This window comes from Agelaius phoeniceus, chromosome 1 (assembly GCF_051311805.1).
Source record: "Agelaius phoeniceus isolate bAgePho1 chromosome 1, bAgePho1.hap1, whole genome shotgun sequence".
In the NCBI taxonomy this organism is placed as follows: Eukaryota; Metazoa; Chordata; class Aves; order Passeriformes; family Icteridae; genus Agelaius; species Agelaius phoeniceus.
The window spans coordinates 92435593-92447921 of record NC_135265.1 but is presented as its reverse complement, the minus strand read 5'-3'; the positions used below and the strand labels follow the sequence as shown (position 1 = coordinate 92447921).

The 12329-nt window shown below is 43.7% G+C and overlaps 1 protein-coding gene across 1 annotated transcript in view; it reads right to left on the bottom strand.

The window, feature by feature from the left end:
• Positions 1-5137, bottom strand: part of CTNNAL1 (catenin alpha like 1) — a 58213-nt gene extending 53076 nt beyond the window's left edge. The window contains exon 1 of the mRNA XM_054627808.2: positions 4829-5137. Within this exon, the coding sequence (XP_054483783.2) occupies positions 4829-4954 (126 nt within the window). The 5' untranslated portion in view covers positions 4955-5137. The remainder of the gene's footprint in view (positions 1-4828) is intronic.
• Positions 5138-12329: the final 7192 nt, after the last annotated feature.

Sequence of the window (12329 nt, the reverse complement as noted above, 5' to 3'; positions counted from 1 at the left end):
CTTATATCTCATTAGTTTCCAGTGTTCCAGCTTCCAACATCTGTCACCATACATGTCTGGGATCAGCCTGTCTCTGTCTTCTCCATACCTGCCATTAGGTGGGTAGCTGTAGACTGTGGTAAACTCTGCCCTTGTCCAAACAAAACAAAACAAACAAACAAAAAAAACTAAACAAAAAAAAAAAACCACCAAAACAACCACTGCAGATTCAAGTGATACAGAGAGGAAATTACCATCTTAGCTTTCTAAGAAGTCTAACAGACCACTACATCTCTCTTCCTGAGGTGGAAGAAGCCTACTTCCTTCAAGCACTCTGCTTATGTCACATACTTCACTATGTCAGCGTTCTCCCTGGAGCACAGAACTCAACGTGGTACTGTACCCCATGCTGCCTCACAAGTGCCAAACAAAAAAAGAATCACTTCTGCAGTCTGCTTGCTATGTTCAAGCCACCAAACCCAGGTGCAGCTGGCCATCACTGCTGACCCCCCATTCAACTTGTCCTCCAGGATTCCCACGCAAAGTTTTCCTGAGGACAGTTGATCCCAGCCTGTACTGCTGCATGGTGTTACCCTGACTCAGATGTGTGACTTGGACTTCACAAACTTCCTGTCATATCATTTTTCCAGCCTGTCCTTCTGTCAAGCTGCCCAGTCATCCACAGCGTCAGACACTCCCCAACTTGCTGTAGGGAAGCTGACGTGCCTGTTGAACGTGCTGGTCTATGCTCACCCCAACATTCAGCATTCAGATCATAATTAACCAAAAAAAAAAAAAAGCCAGAGAGAAGTTTACAGATTATATACAGACCTCTAGCTTGATGCACAATGACTATTCTAAAGTCATACCTTCAGTCTGAAAACTGCATCAGTGAGCTTCTCAGATTATTAGGAAAACTTCAGCTGTGGGTTCTTTGGGGTTTAATATACAACTCCAGAAACTTCTGGAAAAACAGAACACTGGCAGAAAATTACATAATGTTATATAACATTTACTGAAATGGAAATTATTTTAGCTAGCTTCAGAGAAAGCAAGGAAACAATAGGACAGTAAAGAACAGGTTTGTTTCATTCAGCTCAAGGCACTGTTAACTCACGTAGAATCTAAGACTGACAACAGCATTCAGAAGCATTGGTATCATGGGCTTTTTGTAGCTAAAATAAAGAAAAACTTAAAAGCTTATATTTTTTACTATACAGGTCAAGTCAATTACAAAACCTCTGGCAGGACCTCCTATACCAAGAAAATTGGAAAAACATGTTCAGTAACATATGTGCACACAATCATTCTCTGAAGTGCCTATGACAAAATGAGCTTTCTGGAAGTTGAGCAGCTGTAATCACATTGGTCTGCACTCCAGCTGCTGGAGGATAGGTCACCTTCAACCATGAAAAGTGAGTTTGTTCTTTTGGAAATATAGAAGTACAGGATGATTTGGGATGCAAGGGAAAGGTCATCTAGTTCCATTCCTGCTCTGCCAAGGGCTAGGACACCTTCCGCTAGATCAGGTTGCCCAGAGGTCCCATCCAACCTGGACCTGAACATTTCCAGGGATGAGACACCCACAGCATCTCTGGACAACCCTCTGCAGTGTCTCACCATCCTCAGAGATAAGAATTTCTTCCTAACATCTAATCCAAACATATTTACTTCCAGCTTAAAGCCATTTGCCCTTGCTCTATCACTACACACCTTTGTAAGAAAGTCCCTCTCCAGCTTTCTTGCAGGTCCTCTTTAGGTACTAGAAGGCTGCAATAGGTCTCTCCTGAGCCTTCTCTTCTCCAGGCAGATAGATCTCAAAGTTTCCCTCTTTTTCCCAAGTACCTGACTGTGAAGTTTGACAAATACCTATTCTGCTGTTTCTCAGAGTGTTTCCTTAGAACAGATCTAGACAGACAAACTCCTCCTACAGCTGTGAAGGTACCCGACTGCTCCTACACCAGCAAACAGGTACAGAACGGCAGCTGCGGAAGCCACGGGTGGAGCCACATCCTGAAAAGTGCTTTTTCCCTGTCTTTGCTTTTCCTCAACTGTTTAAACGACTTGTTATTAAATGAGTCAGCACTGACCACTTCAAACACCCTTCCTGACATGTGTTGCCAAAAACCTTCCATTAAAAGAATGAACCCCAAAATAATTGGACTGGAAATGGATAGCAGCAGTGAAGGAGGATGTCTAGACTTTTAAAGGATGCCATAGTATTTATGCACTGAACTAAAGACACCTATCCCAGTGAAGAAAATATTGCTTAATTTAAAGAAAATTGTGGTGCTTCACCCCAGAAGCCATGTTTTCTGAACTGCATGCCACATGCTTTGCAAAATACTGTACAATGATTCTTTTCACTGTTCAGCTATGTAGACAGTGAAAAAGAAGTGTTAGCAAATATGCTTAATACTGTGGCTTAAATTTGTCATCTTTGTCATCTGTGGCACTCTTAAAAATGGGCCACATCAAGGTCTAAACAGATCTAGTTTAACTCTGTAAATACTCGACGTTTTAAAAGCATTTTTAATTGGGTTAATAAGTACATGCAGTAATGACTCTAAGGGTAATTTCTTCTGCTGGAAAAATAGGAATCTTATACCACTGCTGATAGCAAAAGTACTCTGTTACAATGTAGTCTATAAGGAAAAAAATCCAAGCTGCAAAATGCAATTAAAAAAAAAATCCAACAAAACCAACACTCACAATTGCTGATGAAAAACAAGCAGGCAAACACATGTCTACAATATTACAACGATGTACAATACCGTACATGAATTTAAATAAGAATCAATGCAGCTTTTTTTTTTTTTTTGCTCAAAGAAAAGATTTAGCCCTACATGAGAGATTGAAAGTGAGTTTGTCAGACAAGGCACCTTTTGTTTCCTCTTTGCTTAAAATAAGTAGTGAAAAGCAGCAGGAACATTCTGACTATTTTTTCAGTAGTATACAAGTATCACATAGCGCTTCTCAGATTTTCACAAAAGGGTAAACTGTGAAGTTAACTTCACAGTAGGACCAAAGCCCTTTGCAAGTGCATTTTGTACAAGCAGAAAAACAAAGTCCTGGGGGTTAAGCTTATGCAGAATCTACAAGCAAATTCTGAGACTAAGAAGTACTCTATAAACACCGTTTTGCATAAATTTCCAAACAAAGCCAACCCGTGAGATCTCAACTGAGCAATCCAGATGGAAAGGTACAGGCAGAACTGATAAACCACTACAGTAACTGGGGCATTTTACCAGGCAGGTGTAAGGAGCTACTGCTGACACCATCAGCAACTTCAGCCTGAATCTGAGCAGAGCTCAGCGCTCGTGCTTCAAGGAACACACTTGTCTCGAGTCTGGAGCGCCTCAGCAGGAAAACAGCGAGCTCTGAGTGCTCACAAATGCTCAGACACCCAGCATACAGGGAAGTGAAAGCCGCTTAGCCCTTCTGGAAGATGTTGTCACAGGCTTTGTGGACAATGAAAAATCATACATGACACACTTCTCTGTAGGTTTCGTTGCAAAGGCAGTAAGATCATTGTTGCTAAACAGTACTCCAGAGAAATAAGAATATCTTCACATAAATCTGTTAAAAGTACATATTTAACATGTGCAACTAAATTCAGCTTCTGCAACTGGATGTGTTTCTGACTGCTCTTAAGCTTCCTAAAAGAAGTCTCCCTATTTTATCTCGGTTGTTTTAGGACCAGAAAATTCACTTCACTTTACTTTGCCTTGGAAAAAAGTGGTTCAATCCCTTTGAAAGGCTTTGCTGTACTGACTGTGACGTCTCCAAACAGAAAAAAACCCCACACATTACCATGATGGGTACAGAAACACAATTACCCATTAAAAACCCTCCCTGCAGCCCAGATGCAGAAATGCAAAACAAGGCTTACCACAGCTTGTTTCCAGATAGATTATGAGGATATAAACACTATTTGACCTCATCGGGACTAGTTATTTTTGTATAGCTGTTACATCTTGTTTAAGGATTTTGTACAAATAGGTTTTGACTTGCTAACTTTATTGATCAGTGCTCAAAGCACAAAAATCCTACACAGCAAACACTGTGATGTTTTCAGACATTATTTTTCAAGAAACAAAATTCTAATGAGTCTGTCAAGCGCCAGTTTTGTAACTAAATGTCTGAACGAACACCCAACAGCAACAATAACAAAAAACACCAACGCCAAAGTGACTGGCATATAATTACTTAGCAGAGCAATGAAAAGCCCGATTTGGGTGGGTTTTAAGGTCATTTAGCAGTGTGCGGGACGTGCTAAAAGGTCACCAAGACAGTTTGCCTATTATCGAACCTCTTAAAAACCGGGCACTACCCCGGGGTGCAGTAGGAGCTCCAATCAATGCAACGCTGAGGCCGGACCGCGAAAACACAAAGCTCCGCCAAAGCCCCTGGAAGAGGAGCGCTCTCTCCGGCGCCGAGCCGGGAGGGAAGGAGCGCGCTCCCACGCGGGCAGGCGGGAGGCTCGGGAAGCCGGGAGCGCTCGGGCGGCGGGGCAGTCCCTCCGTCCCGGGGCTCGGACCGCCGGCGGCACCGCAGCGCCCAGCGTTACGCAACGCTCCCCCGCGACCTTGCGGGGAACTTCGGAGTCTTCCTCAGGGACGGACGTGCGAGCAGCATCACCCACACGGCTCCGGCTGCCGCCCGCGGCCGGCGGGACCGCGGGACGGGCGGGAGGGGGCGCGGCTCAGAGCACCGGCGCGGCCGGACAGAGGGGGCTACGGAGCGCCGCGACCCGAGCGCGCAAACTTCGGCGGCGGCCGAGCAGAGCCTCCTGGAGACTGCGGGGGGAAGGAGGTGGGAAATCTTTCTCCCGCGGCGGTTTTCTTACCTGCGACACCAGCGGCACCAGCGTCTGCTCCACGGAGCGCGTGCGGATCTCCAGCCCCGCGTCCGCGCCCAGGCCCGACGAGGACGACGAGGAGACGCCGCTGCTGCTGCACGGGGACGTGGCCATAGCGGGGGAGCCGAGCCGAGCCGAGCCGAGCCGAGCCGGGCCGGGCCGAGCCGGGACCCCCTCCAGCCGCGCTGCCGCCGCTGCGCTCCCGCACGGGCAGCCCGTGCCCGCCGCTCCCCTCACGCCGCTCCGCCCCCGGGCCGCCGCCCCCGCCCCGTGCCCGCCGGGGCTCCGCTGCCGCGCCGGGCGATGCCGCGCGCGCGCGCCGAGTCCCCCCTTCCCTCCCTCTCCCTCAGCGGCCCCTTCCCCGCCCCTCGGGACGGGACGGATTTAAAGCGGCAGCTCCCACCCGCTCCCCTCCCGCCCCGCCGCGCAGCCAGCGCCGGGGGTTGCCGCCTACCCTTCCCCGCCACTCCTTTCCCGCCGCCCCCCGCCCCACTCCGCAGCCGGCGGGGGAAGGGAACCGGGAATGGTCCCGCCACCACCGCTCCCACCCGGAGTTTCCCCTCCGGTCTTGCTTGGGGCGGGGAAAGCTGAAGGGTCCCTGCCCGGAGGGGGGAAGCCGTAGCAGGCGGTGGCTGAGGGGCTCGGCTGGCCCCAGGGAGGCGGCTGTCCGGGCCGGTGGCCGGCGTTGGGCTGCAGCGGCACCGGCCGGCCCGGGAAGGCTGAGGGGCTCGGTCGGGAGGTGTGAGGCGGCGGTGTGGGGGCCAGGGAGAGGCAGCCGGGGAGCCCTCTCTTCTGGGAAGGGCTGCAGTCACGATTCGCCTACTTTTAGCATCTGGGGGGCTGATGAGGTGTCTGAAACTAAACGCCATCAGCTTCTCTCTCAGAAGCCTCACGGCGAAGGGGAAAAAAGGCTTTTTTCTGCCTTTGGGTGATTTGTATTCCATACCTGGCCGCTCTTAGAGAACAGCTATCGTGCTTATCCGGGTTTGCCCAGCCCTGGTACTGAAGCAAGAACATCTGTGATTGATCTAGCAAAAAGAAGGCAAAAGTAATTCAAAGAAATAAAAGTGGCTTGGTTTGTGTTGTGGGGTTTGTTACAGGCTAAATTCTCTTCTCCATTTTATTTAGTAGCCTGTACTTGAAAGTATCTGTACATGGATGCTTACAGGTCCCGTTTGGCTTGTGTTTGGTACAGCTGATTCTTCTTCAGGTGTGTCTGCCCAAGACTGTGGGCAGGGAATGGAGCTCTTGTGGCTGTGGTCCAAACCACCAAGGTGCAAAGCAGCTCCAGCCCTGGCTCAGTGCAGTGATGTGCAGGAGCCAGCGAGCCCTGTGGAGAGTCCGACAGTAAATCACTTCCACGTAACTGCTTCGTTTCCTGGTCAGAACTGATGATTTGTGTTTGACTGCTCAGCTCTCGCACAACAAAACTCTGTAATCGTGTTTTTGGCTCTTTTTATGGTTCAGATCAGGGACTTGGTATCATTTTATGTCTTCGAAAAGATTTCTGACCCTTTTTGTGCATAGCATCTTTTCCACAATTTTGAAACACAGACACGAGATAAAGGACAATATTTGTTGTCCTTTAGAGTCCTACGGACTTATCCATATTTATTAAAAAAGAAAATTGCCAGAGCTGCAAGCATAACACTAGATAACGATATGACCCTATTCCTAGCTCTTCAGGAAATTGGTTTCCAACACGGTCTCATATTTTCTAAAATGACATCTTATATAACATCAAGTGTTTCAGGAGGGAACTGAAGGCTTAAACCTGCCATGGTACAAAAACATCTGAATGATGGCGTAGACTTGAAATAAATGCTAGTCATGCTTGATCAAAGTGGTGTAGAGCACACTTGAGATTTCCTGTTTTGTTTTTCTCCCAAACTTTTGATTTTCTTACACCACCTTTTGTTCTTTTCCAGGTATTATGTTTTTCTTTTACTTCTCAATAGCCATATTCTAAGCTCTGGCAACAACTGCTTTCTTTTACATTTTGATAGAGTAGTGAGGGCAGATATGGTTGCAGCTACCCCAAGACTCTACAGTGCTACAGGAGAGTTCTGGATCATGAGCAGAAACATCCACTAAAGTTCAGTAATACTAGACAAGAGTGCATTCCTTTTCCCTCTTCCCCCTATTATTCCCACTTATTTACTATTTTATGAATATTGCCGTAATGCAAATTAACTGTCACCAGCATATACAGATACAAATCTATGATTCATGTCAGAGATGCACTAGAAGGACGTGAACACTTGGATGCACACACAGTTTATAATCTGACAATTTGTGTCACTTAATTTCAAAGACAGCTGCCTGTTGTCTTCAACACAATAACAGATCAGACATTCCAGGAATGACATATTCTCATTCCAAGCAGCGCTAGTAACAGAGGTTAATGATTAATTTTGAAGATTGTAGCCTATTTAAAAAAAAAAAAAAAAAAAAAAGAAACATTGAGTTTAAAAGTGGCAAAAAACAGTTTAAAGATAATTTCTTACACTTAGTGGACAAATCGTGTGAACTTTGCAATGCCTTTCTGCAGACAGAAGTCCTATTCCCAATCTACCACTTTGTCTTACTGCTTGCATTTTGTTTTCACTCAAGAAGCAGCGTTAGTGGGTGGTGCTAGTGACAACACTGTCTAGCTCTCCCAATTCTCCTCCTCAGGTGCCTCCAGTTTTAAGCATGGAAACTGCTGCTCTGCTTCTGGAATCCTGAGCTAGGCAAACAGAGAGCATGTTGTAATGTTTTTAATATAACACCGCACTAGCATGCTGCAGACTAATATCTTTAAAGACACCTTGAGGAGTTCGTCAAACATCATAGCCTGGAGCTTAATTGTGCTTTTTAATTATGTTAAGACAATTTGAATGAGCCAGTATGATAGATTGCAACCACACCTTTGGCATGCCAACACATACCTCTGAGGGAGCACACTGTGCAATGCACAGCAGAACATTTTGCATACAATCCTCATCAGCCCACAAAAGCCATAGCCCATCACCCCACAAAGAACATCCCTGGTGGCTGCAGGGTGTGAGGACCACCCACTGGCCATGGCAGGCTCATGTTTCCACTTGAGTTATCACTTGAGTTACCACTGTTCAACTCTGCCTTTGAACCTGCAAAGCATTAGAATTATGGAGGACAAGAGCAATGCCTAATGGACTATATTTCAAACTTCATAACTTAGTCAGTGGTCAAGGGGAAGGAAGTGATTCATATCCTCAGAGCATTATGAACATGTCAATTTGGTCCTTGTGTTGTTTCCAGACTTCACTCAAGGACGTGACACTTCTCTGTCCATGATCTCCCATGAGCTTAGGTCCTATGACTGGTGACAGTTTCCTACACAGAATGTAAGCCAGCTTTCCCTCATCCAGCTCTTCACTTTAATTGTTCCTATCTGAAGTAGCTTTTGTGGGAGACAGCATTACTACCTTGCACAGTGCTGTGCCAAAGTTCTCAGACAAAAGTGCTGTTCCCCACACTCTGACATCCTGTCAAGGATGGCTGTTTTGAGCCTTTATGTGCAGTTAATCCTCTCACCGTGGATGCTGACCTCTTAGCTTTGATGAGAATTATATGAAACGTACTAATGAGCATACTAAGCATATCTTATGCTACCTGTGCCATGGCTTGTTTGAAAAAGCTGTCAGTCAGCCTCAGTCTGATGGAGCAGCTGGCACCCTAGCTAAGATGTGTGTGTTCCCTGGCCTGTATAAAGCAAAACGAGATCAGTAACACTTAAACAGTTTAAATTATGCTTTTGCTAATCTGGTCATTTTGACCAGCATAAGGTTCAGCAGTGAACACAGAAGCCTTTTCCACATGGAGAAACCTTCCTTAGGAAGCAGGTTATAGTTGTTCCATATGTGCTGTTGAAGCTCATGCAGCAAAGCAGATGCCATTTAACCAGTGAAGATGGGTTTGGACTTGTGAGCTGTGAAGAGGAGCTTAGCAGTTTCTGTCCACAAGGAGCAGTTGGTCTAGGAAGCACAAACGGCAGGGAGAACAGGCAAATACTAGCAAAGGCCAGCTGATGAGATCAGAGGGCTTTTTAGTCAATTTTGATAATGAGTGCTTTTCAACACATACTTATAATGAATAAGATATAGGAATTAGCTAAATTATTAACACTTGGAGGATGAACTCCAAAGGGTAATTGGTCTCTATCCTCTCACAGAGAGCATCCCAAATATCCAGGGGTGAGAGGAAGCAGTGCCTCCATTGCTTCCTTATCTCCCAGCTGCAGTCTGGAAAGCAGAGCTGAGTGGGCTAAGTGTCAGATTGCTCCCTTTCTCTTTTCTCTAGGTGAGATTAAAGTTATAGCAGTGTGGGAGGGGAAAGCACATCAATCATCCTTCCAGATGAAATTTAGAAATCCACTTTAAGATTAAGCTTTTCCCTCGATTGCCTCTAGTTTCCTCTAAAATTTGACAAAGTCATATTTCTTTTTTTTTTTCAGTGGGGATGTTTTGCAGGCAGCTTGTGAAATCAGTAATTTTAAAGACGGCTAAAAAATTTAGGCTTTTGAGAAATGTCAAAAGATGGGAGACAAGCATTGCGTGAAATGTCTAATCCTGATTATTAGTGGTTATTAACTCCAAAGTGCATTACTTCTTTATAAAAACAATCAATCTTTTATGTTTGCTTCATGCCCCATAGTAAAAAGACTACTTTTTTTTTTTCTTTACATAGACAGCATTTTATGTGACTCTACAGTGACTATATTTGTCATTTTGTGAATTTACTAGTTTCACAGTGGGATTGCAACAGTTATTACAAAAACTATGAAGAAGAGAGGATATAAAAATAATGGATAGATGTATCTGAAGGACTACAAGCTCGTGTCTATTTTTATCTGAAGGTTTCCCAGAGTAATGATATAATAATAATAATATATATATTCAATATATATATAATATCTGTGCCTATACAGCCAGAGGGTAATTTCAAGCTCTCTTTCCCTTTGCATTTACAAGGTGGTAGCTGTCAAAATCTTCAGCAAGTAACAGCTATTTGGCCATGATACTAAATGTGGTACACCTCCAAAAAGCTTCTGTCCCCTTTGTCTGAGGAAAATGAGGAACCTTGTTTGGATGGTCAGAGGCTGATAGCCCACCATGGCTTCACTGCCTCTTTTACAGAGCTCAAAAGAATACAATTACCTGTGCTAGTTCTCCAGGAAGCCTAAGGACACAGTGTTTTATCCCAGCACCATCAAGAGACTTCTGTAATAAGTAGCAGCTTTTGAGAACACATCTAGGCACAAAACATATGTTTCCTCTATCATGCTGAACACAAAGAGCACAGAAGCTTTAATCAACCAATCAAAATTAAACAAAGAACATTAAAGTCAGGATCTGAAGGTAATATCCCACTTTTTCACTGATGTTTCCTACCAAAGCCACCTGCAGTTGTAGAAGATGTGTGTCTGAGGTAGGGAAGAGCAAGGGAACAATTTTCAATCCTGTAAAACTTTGCTTTTTTATGATAATATGAGACTCTATTGGCAAGAAAAGATGTAATGGATAATATATAATGGATACTGCCAGAGTTACCCAAGATTTCCTTTGTAAGACCCATGCTTTTGGTCGAATATGAATATGCTGAGCCTTAAAACACGTACTATGGACTGCAGAAGCTGAAGCTGCTCTGTAATAAAGCCTGGGTTGGTTGTTTTTTTTTTTTTTTCTTCCTGTATTTAGAGCTTGCTTGTGCTGTCGTTTAATACATATTACTGATATATAGACTTGAGTCTAACACTGACATTGATGTGACAGCTTTTGGAGGTGGAAAGTCTCATCAGTTTAGCTTCAGCTGTGAATTTGGCCTTATTTCAAAAGGACATCTGAAAATACTGATTCGACTTGACCTGTAAGTAGGAATGAATGTGCAATTTTGTGAAATCATACCCTAGGAACAGTAGAGTGCAGGATTCTTTTCAGACAAGCACTATATAGATTTATCAATGCATTGCTATACTCTTTGAAACTCAGTGCTGCTGAAACATCTCAGGCATAATCCCTCAGATGATCAGTTCCCAGATGTTAAGCAAAAGTTCTGCCTTCTTTTCTTGCAGTCTGTGAAGTTCTTCTTTTGCATGTACATATTTTTTCAAAGGACTGTGGCTGAGGCTTATCCATTACATCAAGGACCTTGTTCTAAACAAGAGCTAACACCAATTTTAGAAGAAGGCATGAGCAGCCTTGCAATATGCAGATACAGGATAATCAACCCTCATTAAAGTCTTAAACTGACCTCTAGCTAGGATTGGGAATAAGCTTTTGATGCCAAATCTCTTATTGCTTTCAAATGTACAATCATCCTAGCACTCAGTGGCATTTTGTTGTTTTTTTAACAGTTCCTATGGGTTATAAAATAAATATGGAGGATTAAAGGTTTGAAGAAATCTCTAGCCTGCAAAATCTTTAAGAGCATTTGCCACCTAGCAACAGCCAGGAATGTGCGTTTCCTTCAAACAATCTGCAATTGTGTGATTCAGAAAAAACCTCCACAGTGTTTATAACTGCAATTGTAACTTATGTAGGAAGGAAAAATGCAGCAAAAGCCTCTGGTTACATCACTGACAAAAGATTTCATTACCATAAGAAGTCCCTAACAGGGTAACAAATAATCAAGATTAAAAAGAATGTGTGAGACCAGCAGAAAGGGAAACAATGACGTTCCCATTATAGCTGTGTCCTTTGCAATAAATGATATGTCAGCTTTTCCATTTTGAATTGTGCTGAATAACTTGGTGATTTTAATTCATCAGCAAATGAATACTTAGATTAGAAGCTATTTTCTTTTCAAACGTGCGTTTGCTAACTTAGTCATGCAATAAATACCACACTCCTTGAAAAGTGTGATAATATAGATACTGCTTATAGATGTTAATGATTTAAACCACAGATACTGTGTTAGTTTGCTTAGCTATGTGAGGAAAGTATGGGAATTATATGAGAGGAAGCATAACTGCAACATGCATGAGCTGGCTGGCTATCAAAATCCTGTTGGTCTGCATTTTGTGATGTTAATGAGATAGTGGGGGAAAATAACACAGATGCTAATGCACATGGGTTCTATTTAGATGATTATCATGCATAAGTCTTTGCAACATCTAAGAATATACTTTATCAGGTATCAGTGATCCCAGTTGCTCTGTTTTCTTCCTTTTTTTTTTTTTAAATCCCCGTAAAGAAAAGAACCTGGGGATATCTAAGGACACTGCATCTTTCAGACCTCTCTGACTTCCAAACCATTGCATTTGTTAAGGAATTGTTAAATTAACCTGGATCTGTTCTAAAAATATGATCAGCTTCTAGATTTGTGTTCATAGCATGAAAATTCCTTATTAACAGGGTATTAAACCCCACTTTGTTTCAGTGTATGTTCTTTTTAAAACATGGGTTGTAGTTTCTTAATTAACAAACCAACTTAAGCCCAACAAAGACATTACTAATAGACTTTACTA